Source organism: Chelmon rostratus, chromosome 6, assembly GCF_017976325.1.
Source record: "Chelmon rostratus isolate fCheRos1 chromosome 6, fCheRos1.pri, whole genome shotgun sequence".
NCBI classification, from domain to species: Eukaryota; Metazoa; Chordata; class Actinopteri; order Chaetodontiformes; family Chaetodontidae; genus Chelmon; species Chelmon rostratus.
In genome coordinates this window covers 1,373,931-1,392,594 of record NC_055663.1, presented here as the reverse complement: position 1 = coordinate 1,392,594, position 18,664 = coordinate 1,373,931, and the positions used below count along the sequence as shown (strand labels likewise).

General features: G+C 43.2%; 1 protein-coding gene across 1 annotated transcript; it reads left to right on the top strand.

Annotated features, from left to right (window-relative positions):
• The first annotated feature begins 487 nt into the window (after nucleotides 1-487).
• Nucleotides 488-14,873, top strand: mmp15a (matrix metallopeptidase 15a). Its single transcript, XM_041938515.1, has 10 exons — nucleotides 488-1,291; nucleotides 2,490-2,638; nucleotides 3,735-3,857; nucleotides 3,947-4,263; nucleotides 5,004-5,165; nucleotides 7,865-8,277; nucleotides 8,473-8,611; nucleotides 10,108-10,258; nucleotides 10,356-10,471; nucleotides 12,264-14,873. The coding sequence occupies exons 1-10, from the start codon at nucleotides 1,166-1,168 to the stop codon at nucleotides 12,740-12,742; spliced, it is 2,175 nt and encodes a 724-aa protein (XP_041794449.1). The 5' UTR covers nucleotides 488-1,165; the 3' UTR covers nucleotides 12,743-14,873.
• The last annotated feature ends 3,791 nt before the right edge of the window (nucleotides 14,874-18,664 follow it).

Sequence of the window (18,664 nt, the reverse complement as noted above, 5' to 3'; positions counted from 1 at the left end):
GGAATAATAGGCGTATTTCACAGAAGACATCTGACATGTTAGAGCAGGAGCATTGCAGGTGGAGCTCGTTAATGAAGACTGCAAGCATCTGCACTTCTGCTGTGCTGCTTATCGTGCATGCTGGCTCTGTCACACTTCATTAACCTGAGCTATCGCTCAGTCTGCAGTGCCATGCCGTGCCGTGCTGTGCTCAGAATGAAAGGTTTTTCTGTTCTTTTTCAACTAGTTCAATTAAACACTTTATTTTTTCCAGTGAATTGTGCTGTAGAGGAGCTGCTGGATCAAATGAAAGGTCTCCACACATTAAAAAGCTCTCCTCTTCCTCCATGTCAGTGTGGTCCTGTGGAGCAGCAGCTGACGCTTCGCTGTAGCTCCGCTCTTCAGCAGCAGGTGGCGCACTGACCTGTGCTTGCTGTGGGTCTGCTGTATGAGGAGGGAGGAGGGCCCTCTGTTCACATTGAAATCATTACTAATCTTTTATCAGACACACAACTGTTTGATGGCGGTGTTGCAGATATTTGCCAAACGCGTTTCAGCTCCGAGCGCAGAGCTGAGCTGAGGAGGTCCGCTGGTGCAAACGGTGCAGGTGAAATCTGACTTTCTGAAGGTTGTGTTTGTCGTGAGCAGTGTTTAGCAGCAAGTTGAGAAACTGCGTAACTTCAGAGACACTTTTCTCGGGCTAATTTCTGGGCCCGGACGCTTCGGTTTGCAGGAGGGGGACGGGGACTTGTTGCGGGACTTGGGACTGCTGATCAGCCATAGTCGACGTCGGGGAGGGGGCAAGGTCTAGTTCATCTGGCCGCCGGCTGCAGCCTGAGCTGTTTGCATGAAAGAAGCTGCTGATGAACACTTGGATGAGCCATGAGGCTGCTGGCTCCGGGGAAATCCGACTGCCTCCCACCGGGAATGGATTAGTGTCCCGATTCATGTTTTTCCGATGGTTCGTAAATACGCCTTTGTTTGCGTATCTACTTTGTTATTTCAGATGTGCCAACTCCAGAATGACCAGATCGCTCACTAGTTGCGGAGATTTGTAATTAAATGTAAGAGAAGAGAGTAAACCGTACAGCACCTGTATTGCTGCCTGCCGGAGGAACTTGTTTGGCTGTTTTCCGTCACCTTCATCACGCCACAACTTCGTCCATTTGGGGAGCACGGGCAGCACATGATGAAGAAGATGGCATCCAAACAGCCCCGGACTCAGATCATCATCACACTGTCGTCCTTACTGTCCCTGATCCTGTGCAGCACAGCGGAAAATGTCCCAGAGGAGGAGAGCTTCAGCGCTGAGGTACAGTCACAGCACACAGCAGGTTGTGTCCATGCCCACAGTGTCCCATTATACATCTGAAAAGACTTTATGAAGTCACGGTTTAAGCTTCTGAGGAAATTCTGTGTGTAATTTATTGTAGAGTTTGAGAAGATACAGTCATTCTTCAACTGTTGATGCACTGCTTACAGATAAATGCAGGTTAGAATAGTTGACACGTGTTCAGCCCTCCCTCTATCTGCTTACAGTGTTATTAAGTGTCTATGTGAACGCCAGTTTTCCTCATCTGTCTGTATTTTCCATATAGTGCTCAGTATGAAAATGTCAGAATATGATTATGTTGATCATCAGCTGTGTCCTGCAGCCCTGCTGTATGAGAGACTTTGCCTCTCTTCTTTCATGATGATGATGAAGATGATCCAATGTGAACACATCTGTTCTAACATTGCATTGGATGGGACTTGTCACGTTTTGCAGAGATTATCAGAGGATTTTTTTTGCTCTCTGTGTGCAGGCGTGATGAGGTTGTATGTTGCATGCTTGTGGCCCCTGGCCTGCGTTCACACTGTGCATGTGTGAAGGTATGAGTCCCGTGATCCAACTGTGAGAGGGGGCCCTGTGGTGCTGGTGAGGCTTTTTAAAGGGCAGAACTTCAATCTTGACAGAGGTTTTTCCCCCAGGACCCATCATCCTGTTTGCCTGGCTACGTGGCTCTGCACGCTCAATTTCTATGTCAGCAAACATGAAAGAAAGAGGGAAAATTCATGGTGTGTCACTAGACTGTCAGCCAGATGGTCTTTTACCATCATTTGACATACACACAAAGAGTTTTGTGTATCTTGTGTACTACAGTGGTGATATAGACTTTAACTATTGTCCTTTTAGTGTTCCTGCTTTCAGTTCTTCCTCTCCTCTCCTCATCCTGGCTGTCAGTGAGGAGAATGGGCAGGAATGAGAGAGCAGGAATGTTGTAATGTTAATGGAAGCCATCTGGTGTCTATCTGTACTTTCTCTTTTCTTTTAACTCCTCAGATGCTCTCTCCACTCATTAGACCGAGGCTTGTTCCTGGATTAGCACAGTGCCTCCTCACCAGCCGGAGCTGTCATGTGCATATACAGCATACACCATGCATCGCACACACCAACACAGGCACACGTGTTCAGCAACTTCTCCCAAGCGAGTCTAAGTGAAACCGACTCGTCGCTTTCTCCTCAACAGGCGTGGCTTCGTAAGTTCGGCTACCTGTCCCAGGCGAGCAGACAGATGTCCACCATGCAGTCGGCTCAGATTCTGTCCAAAGCCATCAGCGACATGCAGCGCTTCTATGGCCTAGAGGTGACTGGAGAGATGGACCCTGCTACTGTCACGTAAGCTCCAGATTGTTGTGAAGCTGTGCTTTTATTCTGCAGGGTGTTGTCCTCAAAGATGTGCAAACTGAATCCAGGATCTTGGGGCATGTTTTAAAGCACATGGGGATTATTATATAATGAAGTTTCTAATTTTTTATGCATTCTTATGGTATAGATGGAATGATGGTCACAAATTTCAAAACCTCAACAACCAAGCATCCTGAAGCGATTAGTTTCAGAGGACTTTTTTTTCAGGAGGCTATTCCCCCATCACATAATAATATTATCAGCGGCTTCTGAAACAGCGCCAGCTTTTAATAACTGTTTATGGTTTTTTTGAACTACAGTGTCATTTCACTTATATCACATCCTGACTAATGAGGCTGGTCAAGCTGTTGTGTCATATCCCCACATTCAGCTGTGGCCTTCATTCATTGTATTAGGCCTTTGTTCTCAGAGTGTATGCTGTGTGTGTGTGTGCGTGTTCGCGCGTGTGTGTGTGAGGTTTATGAAAACATCACAGATCTTACAAGAATCATTTGACAGTTTCTTGCAGAGTTAGAGGAGAAGTTTGATAGCACATCACTGTCTGTACACTGGTGACACAAACAGGGAAACAGCTAGCCTGCCTCTGTGCCAAGGAAACAAAATCTGCATACCAACACCACTGATTAACTCATAGTATCTTGCGTGTTTAACCTGTACAAAAATCAAAGTGCAAAAAAGACACATTGAAAGGTTTTTTTGTGCCTTTGGACGGAGCCAGGCTAGCTGTTTCCCCCGTTTCCAGTGTTTGTGCTAAGCTAAGCAGCTACTGGCTGTAGCCTCATATTTGCAATACAGAAATGAGAGTGGTATAAATCTTACGTGTGTGTATTTCCCTTCTCTTAGCTCAGAAAAATCCTTTTCAGCCTCAGTCTGGAATTGTTTTTTTAAAACACAGTAACACTAAGCAAAGCTACAGTATGAAGGTTGAGTTTATGGCCGTGAGAAAAACATCATCATTCAAGCTGTGCAAACTGCATTTTGTAGAACTGAGGAAATTCTGCAGCCACGATTTACAGCTAACAGTTGATAATGTGCTCTGTGTGTGTGTGTGTGTTTGGCTGTGCAGGGCCATGCATCGGCCTCGCTGTGGCCTCCCAGACAGGAAGGCGGTGGAGATGGATGATGGCGCACGAAAGAAACGCTACGCTCTCACTGGACAGCAGTGGGACAAAGACCACATCACCTACAGGTTCATAGCACTGAAATATGAAAATAAGACAACAATAAAGCAGAATATTGAACGTAGCAACTCCAATATGCTTTCTCTCCTGGCTCCAGTATAATGAACCAGCACGTCCCCTCCTCACTGGGCGAGGAGCGGGCTTTCACCGCAATCCGCAAGGCCTTTGATGTGTGGCGGCGGGTCACACCGCTCACCTTTGAAGAGTTACCTGCTGAAAACAACATCAACAGCAGCCAGGCGGAGCTCGCTGACATTCTGTTGTTGTTTGCCTCTGGTTTCCATGGTGATATGTCATTGTTTGATGGTGAGGGGGGATCACTGGCCCACGCTTTCTACCCCGGACCAGGAGTAGGTGGGGACACACACTTTGATGCTGACGAGCCGTGGTCACTGGACAACCAAAACCCACAAGGTTTGTGGTTCATTTGTCTTGTGGGGTCTGAACCTGTGACGTCCCGTTGGAGGGATCATCTCTCCAACCATTAGCTGGTGGTGTATGGTCTTGTCCCTCCTGGTCACTGGGTCCATGTCAATGACAAAGAATTTGTCAGAATTTCCTCACTATGATGCTAACAAATTTTATTCTTATAATAACTTATCAGCTTGATTTAATCAAAATGTTTCCCTCAGCTTGGGCTAAGTAAACAACATCTTTGTAGTGGAACTGGAACAGCCCAAATTGTGTGTTTCAGAAATGTTTTTTCAGCAACATTACGAGAGCATATCACACGGACAACAGATATTCGTGGATTAGTGCTCCATGATTCCCCCTCGATTCATTTAGGTGGGATTTACATGGTACTTTATGTAAGTATCATTAGCTGGGGTTGTGTGAGCACTTGCAATGTTTGAGTTTAGGGACTAGTTTTTCAAAAGCTGCTAATGAACTCTGTCTGGAAGTAGACCACTGAGGCTGGTAGTTGGTGGTTTTCAGTGAACAGAGGTGTTTTTCAGCATGAGAGCACAGCGCCACTCTATTTTCAATGTCTTTGTTCCATTTGCAGTAACTCAAATGTACTTTTTTTCTACATGACAATATGTCATATGTGTTATCACAACATTTCTGTGTTGCATGTTATTTTGCACAAACGTATGATCTAAGTTCAGTATTGCTATGTGCAAACTGTATGTTTGTCACTGTCTGTCTTGCAGGTATAGACCTCTTCCTGGTGGCGGTCCATGAGCTTGGTCATGCTTTGGGCCTGGAGCACTCAGATAACCCCAGTGCCATAATGGCTCCTTTCTACCAGTGGATTCACACACACAACTTCACACTACACGAGGACGACATCAAAGGAATACAGTACATATACGGTGAGCAAACACTGAACTGATCCACCTGTTTAAATCACTTTGTCCTCCATGATGCACTCATTTAAATTTACCAGCACAATTTGGCCATAATGACTTGAGGCTCAGTTAGTACTTTACTGGCAATATTCAGCTAATGAGCTGTTGCAAAGATCTCATTATGTGCAAACTGCAAAGAGACATGTCGTCGGTCTGTTTACGCAAAAAGAGATGATGTGAAAATGCTACGATGCAGATGCTGTGATATGACGCTCACAGCATGTTAATGAAATCATTTATCAATTCTTAGCAATGCTAACAAAGCAGTTTGGTTAACAAGCGACGCTAAGCTTTGGTTAAGATGAAAAACATGATACTGAAAGAGAGCCGGTGACATCTAGCTCATGAGCTCTGACTAAACTGATTAAAATCTGAACTGAATCCACACCTGAGGGGACACACAAACAAAACGGGGAACTCCATATTTTTGATGTTTTGGCTTCATACTTGAACTGCTTTGGCTCTGCAGTCACTGTGGGGCTGAGGTGCAGAATGAGGCTGTAATTTGAGGTTATATCACACTGGCGTCACATCTGGACCCTTATTTAAAGAGGACAAGAAGCCTTGGAGAGAAGCTTTGTGCATATGTGCACAGACACACACAACACCAGTGTAAGCGCACTCAAACGGCATATCATGCATACCGTTATGATGTTCTCATCCTTTCCCTGCCTGAATGGATGCCATTGTTACTTGACAGATGACATCTTTGTGTGTGTGTCGATGTGTGTGTGTGCGTGTTGGTTAGAGAAACGCTGGTGTGTGTTAGAGTACTGTGTTTGTATGTGTTGGCGTGTTTCTACTTTAGCCCTGTAATAAGAGCTGTAATTACAGAAGAAAATTCTCATTTGTCTCTTAAACTGCAGATGTAAAGTCATTATAGACATTATTTACACTGAATGACTGACTTGTGATTTGTTTTGCTTTAGACAAAAACAAGGTTTGTGCTTCCTTTTTTTCCTGCATATCTATTGTTTTGCCCTCGTCACTTCTCTTCAACATACAAGAGATAAAAACAAAATCTGATTCAGTTGGGGAATGTTGTCTATGGTTTTAGTTTGCCCAGCAAACCCCAAATCTTTCCATACCCACACTCTTCTGGCCTATTGATGCGCCTACACTAGACATCTGCTCCACAGTGAACTATAGACAAACTAGATGTGAAGAATCTTGCAGGTTTTGTGCTGTAAATACTGTATGGCAGATGTTTTGACTGAAATCTGTACAGTAGCTTCTTTACTAAACTAAGATCTTAAGGATCAAGCTAGAGAAAAGCTCTGATTGGATGAGAAATTGGACCTGTGGAGCTTAAATAGACATTAACAAAGTATAAACTTTGTTGATAAAAATAAACATTGGGTTCCTTTGTACAGGATTTCTGCAGCCCGGCAGTTTTCAGTTTATCAGTCTAAGTGTGTTCAGGTGCAGCGTGAAACAAAACAAGAGAAAGTCTGTATTAGTTTACTGATCTATACAGCAGTGATGATCTATACACAGAGAATTATTACCAGCTCTGCAGTTCCTTTCAGCTGTACTGAGCATTTTGGCCTCCATCAGCACATTGTTTTGGTTTTCCAGACCGTGGCTGCACTGTTCTGGTTCGCTCTCATCAACCTGTTTTCAAAGAAGGCTAGCTGGTGAGCTGAGTGGAGCATCTAGCAGCTACTGATAATAAGAGATAACTCCCCTCCCTCGCTGGAGACTGAAACAGATTTACAGTATGAGGAGGGTGAACATTCATCAGGTGGCCGGAAACACAGCTCCAAATGAAGGCTGACGTTGCTCCATGTCTGCTGCTGGTGTGCAAAGGCTGACACGGCTTTATAAGGTGATAATGTGTCAGTGTTGTGTTTACTGCTTGCTCTGCTGCTTTCAAGTGACAAAAACAAGTCAGTTAATGCAGCAGAACTGCCTTCCAGTGTACAGGGGCGTCCCCTTCATAGATACAGGTCCACTCTGTGCAGCTGAACAGCCCCTTTTTGGCCTGTGATGTAAATAGTCAACTAATAGCCATCAGCTTATGAGTTTGTCAAGGCTCTAAAATAAAGTATACTAGAAAATAAGGAAGTGCATCATGTGAAGACACAGATTTCAAAACGCAGATTAGAAAAAGAGCCTAATAAACTGTCATACTGCCTCTCATACTGTTTGAAGTCTGGTAAATGCAGAGCCTCAGAAACAAACTGAGACTTCGCTGTCTGTGGACTACATTGCAGGTGAAAAGGCTGCAGACGCTGAATTTCTCCTCACACTGATAGCTGAGTCTCTGGCCAGCATTAGCCTTCATATATTCCTAGCAATATTTATGGCTCGGCGTAACTTAATACATCTTCAAGCCCATCAGCTGTCGTTGCATATTACATAATGGCTGCATCTGTGTGTTTTTTCCTCTTAGCAACCAGCAGGACCGATTTTTCCAAAGAGCAGCCAATTGAATGAGCTTATACCGCTGCACAAAATGGAAAATGACATTTTCTTTGTGTGAGGGAGAATTGGAGAGGATATTGTGAAGGGGAAGGGAGAGAGTATAAAAGAAGTTATTGATGTCTAATGCCACACAGGCAGCTGGAGGAATTTATTTCATTTCAGAAGGAATCTGAAAAAATGAGAGCAGAGAAGTTTCTCTGTCTAGTTCTGAACCGACCTCTTCATCTTTTCGCCAGGTCCTCCTCTCATCACTGATGCTCCACCCACCTCTCCTCCCGCCCCTGACGATGAACCCAACGATGGCTTCCCCACCCCCACTTCTTCTCCTGAAGATGAACCCACCTTCACTTCTCTCACCGACCCCCCACCTGCACCACCCTACCCGACAGACGACAGCCCACATCCCCCGAGCCCCAGTCTTACGTCACGTCCTGTCCTCCCCACCTCCGCCCCCACTGATTCCCAGCCCAGCCCAGAACCTGAACCGGTCACCCCAAACATTAGAAAAGACGACCTCCCTCCTCCTCCTCCTCCACCACCCCCTGCTCCTCCCCGACCTCCCAAGCTGCCGGACCACCAGGCCCCCAATATCTGTGACGGGAACTTTGACACGGTGACCATGCTGAGGGGGGAGATGTTTGTTTTCAAGGTGAGAAGTTAAGAATCATTGAACAAATCATTTGGGTTTGCTTCAGACTGGACGTCTATCTCTAATTCTCCACATTTTGTGGATGAAGGAGCTCGTCAGTGGTCACTGATGTTGTTATGTTAGGACATTGATTAACTAACATGACCTTCTAATTTTGATCAAAGATGAGCATCATTATTTTGCTTGATTGTTCAGGGTCGCTGGTTCTGGCGTGTGCGGAGGAACCGGGTCTTGGATAACTATCCGATGCCGATATCTGTCTTCTGGATCGGCCTGCCGAGCGACATCGATGCAGCCTATGAGCGCCACGACGGCAAATTTGTCTTCTTTAAAGGTATGTCAAGGCTGTTTATAAGCAATAAAAGGTGTCATTTTTGTGTGCACAGCACCCCCATGCTGCGCAGACTGTGCCATGTGTTACGTCAAAGCTTTCTTGGAAGACTACACTGAGCTCGTGTGCAGTTAAATCTCCTTGCTTAAAGGCACAACAGACGACTGGTCAGTTTCCGCATTGTTTCTCAGCTATTTTTCCCCAAGCGAAGCAGAAGCCAACATGGAGCTATTTAAGAGTGTGTTCTATAAACGCAAAATGGGGAGTGAAACACAAATCTGATCTGTGCTTTGATTTGAGTTCTTCAGACTGAAAGGAAACAGTGCAAGCTCAGCATATTTGTCCCTCACATAATGTGATTTACGAGGATATGGTAATAATTCAACACAGCAATAACTCTCTGTATCTGGCAGACACACTCACACTCATACACACAAACAGAAATATTTCAAATGCTAGAAGTTATGTGTAATAGAAAGTAAGTCCTCCATCCAAATGATTCACTGTTGAAACTTTCTGACAATATGGCTGCAGATAGAGAGTGTTGAGAGTAAAGTTCCTGTGTCTCTGCATATGTCATAGTTTGTGTCTGTTACTGTGTATTGCTGATTTCGGTGTGTGTGTCTCAAAAGAGGTCTGTGCAGTGTGGCAGCTGTTGCTGGCCCAGTAAGACTCAGCTCCAGCTGAGCCCCAAAAGGCCTCATGAGAGAGGCAGAGGATTGCATCAGCCTTCTCTGCTGTGCACTGCTCCAGATGTTAACAGCTGCGGAGGCTTCACTTTTACAGTCAGGCCCTGTGATGATTTGTCATGCATTTTAAGGATTTCTGAGCGTTTGATCCTGGATTTACTGGCACTGACATCATAAGAAATTCCTGTTAATGTTGATTTCTGTTGTTGTTCTTGTTTTTTGTGCACATCACTGAGAGTGACGGGTATAAGCCGAGCTGCATAGGTGGTAGGCTGCACAGTATATGCCAAATATCCAAACCTGCAGAGATGTTGGCCATATGAATCCAAAATAATGTAACTACAGTATTAGACAAAACATCAGGTCAAAATGTTCAAAATAAATGTGCACCAATTAATATAAGCCCCAGTGCACAAACTTAGCTGTTATAGTTGAGTCTACTACGTCACACTGCAGCAGTGTCCTGGCAGCGGAGGCGGAAAGTGGCTGAAAAGTGTGCCCAAAGGTTAGGTTCAGAGAAGAATTGGCTGCCACATAGGAAATCTTGGAAAATAAGTGTTGTGCCTACCACTTCTACCTTGCCTGTCCTTTCTACTTTTCTTCTGGAGTGAAAAAACTCCATGAAATATGCCAAATGTTCTGGCTGTGGCTTTCACTCTATATGCCGCTGCCTTTTCTCCCTTCTCTCCCTCATTGCTTTTCCCTCATTTCCCCCCTTTTATCCAGGTAACAAATGTTACCTGTGCTGGAAGGTTGTACTGGAGGTGTTACTATCTCTTCGGAGAAATAAATATCCTTTTGTCCCTGCAGATGATAGATACTGGGTGTTCAGGGAGGCTGATGTGCTGCCAGGTTACCCACAGCCGTTGCATGAGTATGGACAAGGAGTCCCTGCACACAAGATAGACACGGCAATCTGGTGGGAGCCCAACGGGTACACATATTTCTTTTCTGGAGACAGGTACAGTATACCACACACACAGACACATTTCAAAATAATGTCCATGTTTAAAACTGGTTTTCTACACGTCTTTACATATCTTACTGTCTGTGTGCAGATACTGGCGATACAATGAGGAGACCCGGACTACAGACCGTGACTTCCCCAAGCCAAACAGCAGATGGGGCAGGATCCCTCACTCACCCAAAGGAGCCTTCCTCAGTGATGATGCCGGTAAATATAGCAAATACGGCCTCAATTTGGAGGAAGGGTACAGCTTCTGTTTATGGGAATTACAACTGACAGCAAAAACTGTGTATACAGCCATGAAAGTGGGAGAACAGCAGGAGTGAGATGAAGTGGAGGGAAAGAAAAGAATGAAAGGTTAGAGGGGTGAAATGGGGTGTGTAAGAGTGGAGGGAAAAAATTAAATTTTTACAGACGAGGTAGGCTGGAGCGAGCAGAGAGAAGGGTGAGGGGATGAGGGAGAGAGAGGAGGGAGGAATTAGAGCTCTGGTTTGAGGGTTGGCCCGTCCTTCCTTTGGAAATTAGATTTGTGGCAGAGCTGCTAAATGCACTCTGTAACAGTCCAATCTCATCTCCACCCAAACTGCTCTAATGTCTCTGCAAGCTGGGTTCCCACTACAGAGCTTTATTTGCACCCAGAAAAAGATCTCAAGAAGACAAAGAAAACATCCCATTGCCAATTCTTAGTGCATCTGAGCAACACGTCTCACTGATGTATTGTTTTCTTGTAGTTCGATATGAACACATTTTTTGCATAGTCTGGTGCTGTACTTATCAGTCAGCCCTGGCCCTGAACAAGTCCATTCAGTGCCAAATACTGGAATGTAAGAAAGAGGCTCAACTGGTCCCCAAAGAAACATTCCTGAGTCTGCTCCTTGTTTGCACAAAAATTGAACTTGATTTAACTTGTCGAAACAAATGGATGAGGGGGTCTTTACAAATGTTGTAGGATCAGTACACATATGTCAGTTTTATGGGCAATGACTGAAGTACTGAAAGATTCATTAACTAAACAGAAGAAAACTACCCTGGAAAACCCTGTTCTCCCGTTAGCCCAACACTTCTTCTCCAAAAAGATTAAAGGAATAGCTCGGCAGTTAGGGAAATGCATTTTTTCAGTTGTATAGTGAACACAAAGCTACAGCCAAGGGTTAGCTTAGCATAAAGACTGGAATTAGTGGGAAACAGCCAGCCCTGGTAGTGTCTAAAGGTAACAAACCTACCACAACGTCATTTTTTCAGAATGTATAAAAACCAAATATAGAAACGTCATGAATCTCCGCTGGTCGCCTGGCAGTTGCTCCTGCTAAAAGAAGTAGTCCAACACAAAAACACCCGATAAGCTGCACATTTGTAATTTGCACACTTATAGACGTATTAACCCCTTTATCTTGTTTGTGTAACTAGTGAGCTTTAGAGAAGCTGGTAGGTCTTTCTTTAACCTTTGGGCAGAGCCAGACCTGGTACCCCCTGTTTCAAGTCTTTATGCTAAGCTAAGTTAGCTGGCTGCTGGTGGTAGTTGCATATTTTACTGTACAGATTTGAGAGTGGTATCAATCTTCTCATCCAACTCCCACTGAGAAAGTGAACAAGCTCAATTCTCAAAATGTTAAACAATTCCTTTGAAAATAGGATTTAATACATACAGGACAGGATCAAAAGCAAAACACAATTTTATTCACTTTAGAAATAAGAAAATAAAGCCTTTGTGCTGGTTCAGGTAGTCAGCTCCAGTTTGGCAGCCACACACTCACATGGCACACCCCTGTCACTGCAACAGATATGAAATGCACCCTGTCAATCATGGTCGTGTAATTTAGCAATCTACCATCCACTATTTGAAAGTTATTTTTGTCACTCCTCACAAGGAAACAGCAGTACAGTACAGCAGTGAGTCAGGTCTGGGACGCCAAATATCAACACTGTACGTAATCTACAGTATATTCACATAAAATCCATTGCACGTGAGTTGGCTGACTCTTATTTTCCTCCCATGCAGTTTACACCTATTTCTACAAAGGCACCAGTTACTGGAGGTTTGACAATCGCAAGACAGAGGCAGACAAAGGGTACCCTCGCTCCATCCTGAAGGACTTCATGGGCTGCGTGGGAGTCCCTGACCCGAAGCCTGACACAGACACCGACCAGGAGCCAAAAGACAAACCGGTCAAGCCTTCAGACCGAGGCAAAGACGAGCGGAAAGAGCCGGACAGGGGCTGGGACAAAGACACAGACCCAGAGGAAGACCAGACCTCTAAACCCGACAGCACAGAGGAAGAGGAGGACAAAGAGGTGAACGTGGTCGTGACGGTGGCTGACAATGAATCAAAGGTCATGACCCTGATCATGGTGATTGTCCCTCTGGTGCTCATCCTGTGCATCCTCATCCTAATCTACGCCATCCTCAGGACTCTGCAGAACAAAGAGACGCCGAGGGCCTTGGTGCACTGCAAACGTTCGCTGCAGGACTGGGTGTGAGGTACAGAACTAGAAGAGATAGAACGGGTATTCATCGTTTGCCTGGCACAGTCGTTGCCCTCACAGATTTTACTTATGGCGCGGTGGAAAGAAGGTTTGACACAGTACTAGTCTAAGAAAGTGGGGGATGCGTCACCGTTTTGGGCCCCATTCATTGTGAGAACTTTTATTGCTTATGTGAAATAATACAAAAGTGGTTAAAGTCGGCGCCTGTGGAGCTACAGTTTCCCTCTACTGGCCTCAAAGTCTTTCTCCTGTGGCTCCCTTTGTGCGATCCAGATATCTGCAGAAGTACCTCTATTCTTTAAAAAAAATCGCTTTTATTCCATCACAACATTAAAAATGATGTGTCAGCCATCAAATGTGGACTGTAGAAGACACATGACACTCTAGGAATGCCCATTTCTACCAATTCTAGTTGTACAGAGGAGGGACAGCTGATTTATTTGTAGTGTAAATGCAGACAAAGTTGATAATGCACATACATTAAACAGAAGCACACATACTGTACATTCACACAAACATCAGCTTGTAGCTATTAAAACAAAGACACACATATGTTTGACTGTGGTGCCTCAGCCAATCTTGACAGTTTTCTTTATTTGCACTTTTGACTCTGTAGATGCTGTATGTGTGTGAGTTTGCATAAAGCAGAACTCGCTGTGGTTATTAAACACACAGACACACAGACAAAGACAGCTGTGTGCATCCATGACTTCCCGCCTCCCACCTTGTTATCTCTGCTCACACACACATGCACCGATGCCACAGTCTCAAAAAAAAAAAAACCCTAAATGCACTCATTTGTGAATGCGTGTCCACATATGCAGACACACACACACCAAGGCAAAGGGATCACTCGCCCAAACAAAGGCACATACTGGTTTTTGCACACAGACACATGGGCTCCAGCCTCCCCTCCTCCCACCACAGCCACGATAACTGTTTAGACTGCAGCGCTAAAAACACAATCCAAGTGGAAACATATAGATATACAACGCTGGGCTGGGATCAGATTCAGATTCTGACCATCTTAACTCAACCTAAGAGTAAAACCGTAGCTGCAGTGTCCGTCTCCCTGTGTCTCCTTCTGTCACGCTACAGCTGAAGAGGCTGATGAAGCTAATTAAGTGTACAAGGAAGCCTGCCGGCGAGAGAGGAATGGGTCAGGGTCTGGTTTCCATTAAGCCCACATGCTGCTGATTTAGTAGTGTCAGGCACTGGGGGGAGGGTTCAAAATGAAAGAGGTATAAAAAATGGTGGGGGGGAGTAAGGAGAAAAGGGAAATGAGAGAGAATGAGATGGTGAGGGGAAGAAAGAAAGAAAGAAAGAAACCTGGGGAGGCACAGATTGAGGAGGGGAGAGGGAGGGCTCTGCCAGCATTTCCTCTCCAGTTTTCTGTGGGAAAGGAGGAGTGAGGGAGAGCGAGAGGAAGGATGTCGGGGAGGGGCAGCGCTGGCGTTGCGCCTCTTGACCTAGATTGGGACGCTAAGTCCACTCCTCTTCCAGTCTTGTTTTTGCTCGGCTTGCTGTCATGAGCTGAAGATGACTTCCTCTGTGACCCCTCCTCCCTCCCCCCTTGTATCTTTCTCTCCACTTTTTGTCTCTGTTTTGTTTCATTGCTGTATTTACCCCACTTCTGCGCTCCCACGTGTATTCATTTTCTTTCCCACTCTTCCAGAAAGTTAGCTCAAGCATTTAAAAGATAGTTAACGCACAGAAACATCTGCAGAAGGTGATTCTGATCTTAATGTGTCCGTTGAGCCTCCCACTATCTACCTGTCTGTGCGTAAAGCCACTATTCACATGCTGTCATCACTTAAGCTTTGTGCCTTTGCATTGTGCCTATATTCTGTCCGACATGTTTCATTGTGCCTATTTCCTGTGAATATTAGGTTTTTGTTGTTTTTTTTTTTACTATAATCAGCATGAGGGAAGGTTTTTTAAATGTTTTTACTCTACTTATCAATCATAGTTTTGTAAATTTTGTTTCTGTTCAAGTTTTCTTTAATAACAGCAGTAGATTATTACGACAATGTTGATGCATGCAGGGCATGTTCTGTAAGGCCTGTGCACTCCTGTGTAGAGTACGTTAAGGATTTCACAATAAACCTCACTGGTAAAAGCAACACAAGCAGTTTTTGACTTCATGTTCTTGTAATGTTGCATCTTTAACTGACTGTGAAAGATTTCAAGTTCAAGGAGATGATTCTACTTTTGGCCACAAGAGGGAACCATTGCTTCTAAAATGTTGGAAACTAAATCTCAACAATGTTGATCTCTTTCAGCACAATACACACACACACACACCGATGATACACGAAGTACAGCAAGACAAAAAAAAGCTTTTACAAAACCATGTCTGTGTATGTGTGCTTATATGCAGATACAATGCTGGAAATTAAAGATGATGTTAAAGTACATTTACTCACTGAATGTGCACTGAAGGTACAAGTTGGGGTAACTACTTGCATAGTTTTTCCATTTAATGCTACTTAATTTATGCATTTTACTTTCATTCTTTTTTATGATGTTTAATACAATTAATATATTTCATATCTTATTTACATCTGCATTAATTTGTTGTGTTGCAGTGTGTTGTGTTGTTTTTTTCATCAAAAACATGATACAGTGATCAATGATGCATGTTTGTAGATTACATTACCAAACAGAATATGAATTAATTGAAACTAGCCACTTGGACCAGGTGCAACACTAACCATAGAATAATATAGGTTATTGTACGCTCCAACTGGTCAAATTTAGCTTAATATGAATGTTTACTTACTTAAATACACCTATAATCATTCTTCTGCACTTCTTTTGTAGTGGAATACTTTTACATTGTGGTATCACAGCTTTGAGAGGACTTTTTCCACCAATAAACAGATGTTTGTAAGAGTGTGTTTGTACATGAGGTCCGTGCGAGTGAGTGAGAGCAACTTCCAGCATGTCTTTATGTCAGAGGTAATCAGGATTATCTTCATCACAGATCATCCACCAGCTTTACCTCTGCAGCCGCTTTCTCTTTCATCGCATTCTTCCTCCCTCTGTTTTTCTTCCACCTCTCTCTCTCTCCTTATGCCATTAATATCCACTGTTCTATTCAGTCTCTTTTACAATTGCTTGAACATGACCAAATTCAAAGAAATATGAATAATGTGACCAATTATGGTTTCCTACAAACTTTCCCCCCAATTAGTGACCCTTGTTCAGTTTATATTCCCTCACCTTTACACTCCTCCTCTCCCCCCAGTCTTTTCCCAAACCTTAGTTTCGTGTCTTATCCAGATGTTCAACAGAATTTATGCCACTGTGGTGCTGCTATATTCCAGCCAAGGGTCTGTGTCATTGACCTGTTCTCCCAGCTTATCCTCTGCTGAGCTGATAATGGGATCTTCCCACTGCCGCCTGCCTCAGCGCCATAAATTGATCTGTAGTTCCCATTCTCAAGTACAACAACAGGCCTCCCTGGGTGTGGTGACCTATCCACCTGACCTACCTAGTGAATAGTTTTCTGTTTGTCTGTGGTTTTCTGATAGCTGTTTGTCTACCATGGCTGATACTGGTACAGGTTGTTTGTTTGGATCCCTATAAACTTGTCCATCACAGCAGTTGTTCTTTCACTGTTATAGTAAATCCCATAACAACAAATGTGCTATGTCTTGTTTACCTGTCGGTACATCCTGGGCAGTCCTGGATCCTTGGAAATCACTGTCAGCCATCATGCCACGCTTTCTCTCCTCCTCTTCACCCCATTTCCTCTCCTCTGACCATCTTTACCTTGAATTTTCCCTTTTTCCCCCTCCCTTTTCCATACTGTTTGTCGCTCTTTGATCCACCCTACTACTTTCTACCTCCGTGTTCACTGTTAAACAGCTGTGGAAGATCTTATACCGAATTACAAATGCAACAATGTAAGAATACCTACATAACTAAAAACTGCAGTATTAAAAATCAAATGTACTTAAAGCATCAAAAGTAAAAGTACTCATTATGTAGAAAAATGTCACATTGGCACTTTTTTATATATTTGATTACTATATTGCTAAAGCACCAATGCACAAGCATTGTTATAGCTGGTTGGTTACCAACTTAGTGGTCAGGGCCCTCCAAAGGGTCACAAGATAAATGTGGGATGTTGATTATAGATCTGTCCATCACTTTGCTCCAGACTGAAAATCTGTTGAAGAGATTAAATTGAAATTTTGTACAGACAATCATGTTACCCTCCAGATGAATTGTGTTGGCATTGTTGGTTCTTTAATTCTTCCTCTAGTAAGGTCAAAAGTGTAGCATAATGCATCCAGTTGTTTTATTTATGAACAAATACCTGCGAAATTAATGGCACTTCCATCAGCCTTAGCTTGATTATTCCTGGCTACAGGAAGTAACCTTTATTAGAGATTTAGGTCTTTTTAGTAACATGTACCTTTATATTTGTATAAATATTAAAAAAAGTTAAAATCTCCCACATCAACATGGTGACAGAAACTTAATTTTTCACTTTAGAAATATATATAAAGGACCATTTATAAATTGCAAAGTTGTTGAAAACTGATTCATGTTTTTATTTCAAGCTGACTCAATTACTATAACGCACTCTGTTCTCGGAAACAAAAAGAAGGATCCCAGAGCAACCAAAGGATCTTTTATAATGTTGTATTTTGTACATTCTGTGGTAAGATAAGAGATAAGATAAGACTTGTGGGTGTTACAGGCAGCAATAGCAGTAGGAAAAAAATAGCAGCAGAATAGAAAAACACAAAATGCAAAACAAAAGCTGACTATATATATATGTACATTTTATACAAAGGACTATGTAAAAGAAAAATATATATATATCATAAATGCAACTATATTATAAGTATATGTGCCTCTCAGTTGGAATGGATGTGTTTAATAATCTGTAATTTCAATAAATGTCAAATTTTAATACCTGAGCCCAATTTTTACATATTTTGAGGTCTGAATGACTAATAGGTACAAAAAAGTTGTGACATTGGTCCAATAGATCCCCTCAGTCATCAGCTGAAAAACAGTTTACAGTGGCTGCAGCATAATCATTTGCAGCAACTGCATCCATCACAGTATCATCCACTGAAAGCCCTTGTTTTTGTCACTGACAGGCTCAGATTGTTATTTATGAGGAAAGTGAACTTAAAACTTGAAATTAAAACGTGCCTGAATAATCCATCCATAATTATTGTTTTTCGTGTGCTTGAGCTCTACCACTACAAGCTCCTGATGGTTATCTGTGCCATTTACCTGATATAATATTTAAAAAATGACAAATGTATTATTTTTTTCCACAAGTTAGCACATGTGGTTGACTGCAAGAACAGCTTTTTTTTCTGATGTTCCTGATGGAGCTGTGGTCTTCATATGGCCGTAGGAACAAGATAGGAAGTAGCTCATCAGAGTCCTGGCCAGACCCTGACACTGACACTGACTAATAAGCTTTTCCTTCTTCTGCTCGCCTGACTGTCTATGACTATTTAGTCAAAAGGCTGCCTTCAATAAGCTCATTGCTGAGCAGGCAGCAAGTGGCCCTGCGTCACTTGCTGGGGATGAAACTGTAATTAGCAAGGGACAGGAGATAATAGGGAACAAAGATGACAAGGTGAAGAAGAGAGCAGGTGTAGTTGCCACATGCATCAGGTGCATTGTGTATATTGTATCAAAAAGAGAAATGTTTGGAAAATTTTAATTGAATTTTTAGTTCTACTTTATAACTTGATTATACCCAAAGAGAAAGTGAAAACAAATGATCTCCTTTTTGAGACACATAAAAAGCTCTCCATGATCCAGATGAGGAAACACATGATGTTGCAAACTGTTGTTTTTGCATCTCGCACTTTATTTGTCTGCAACTGGTGGAAAAAAAGAGTGTGCTTTCTATCACAAATCCCTGGAGTGCGT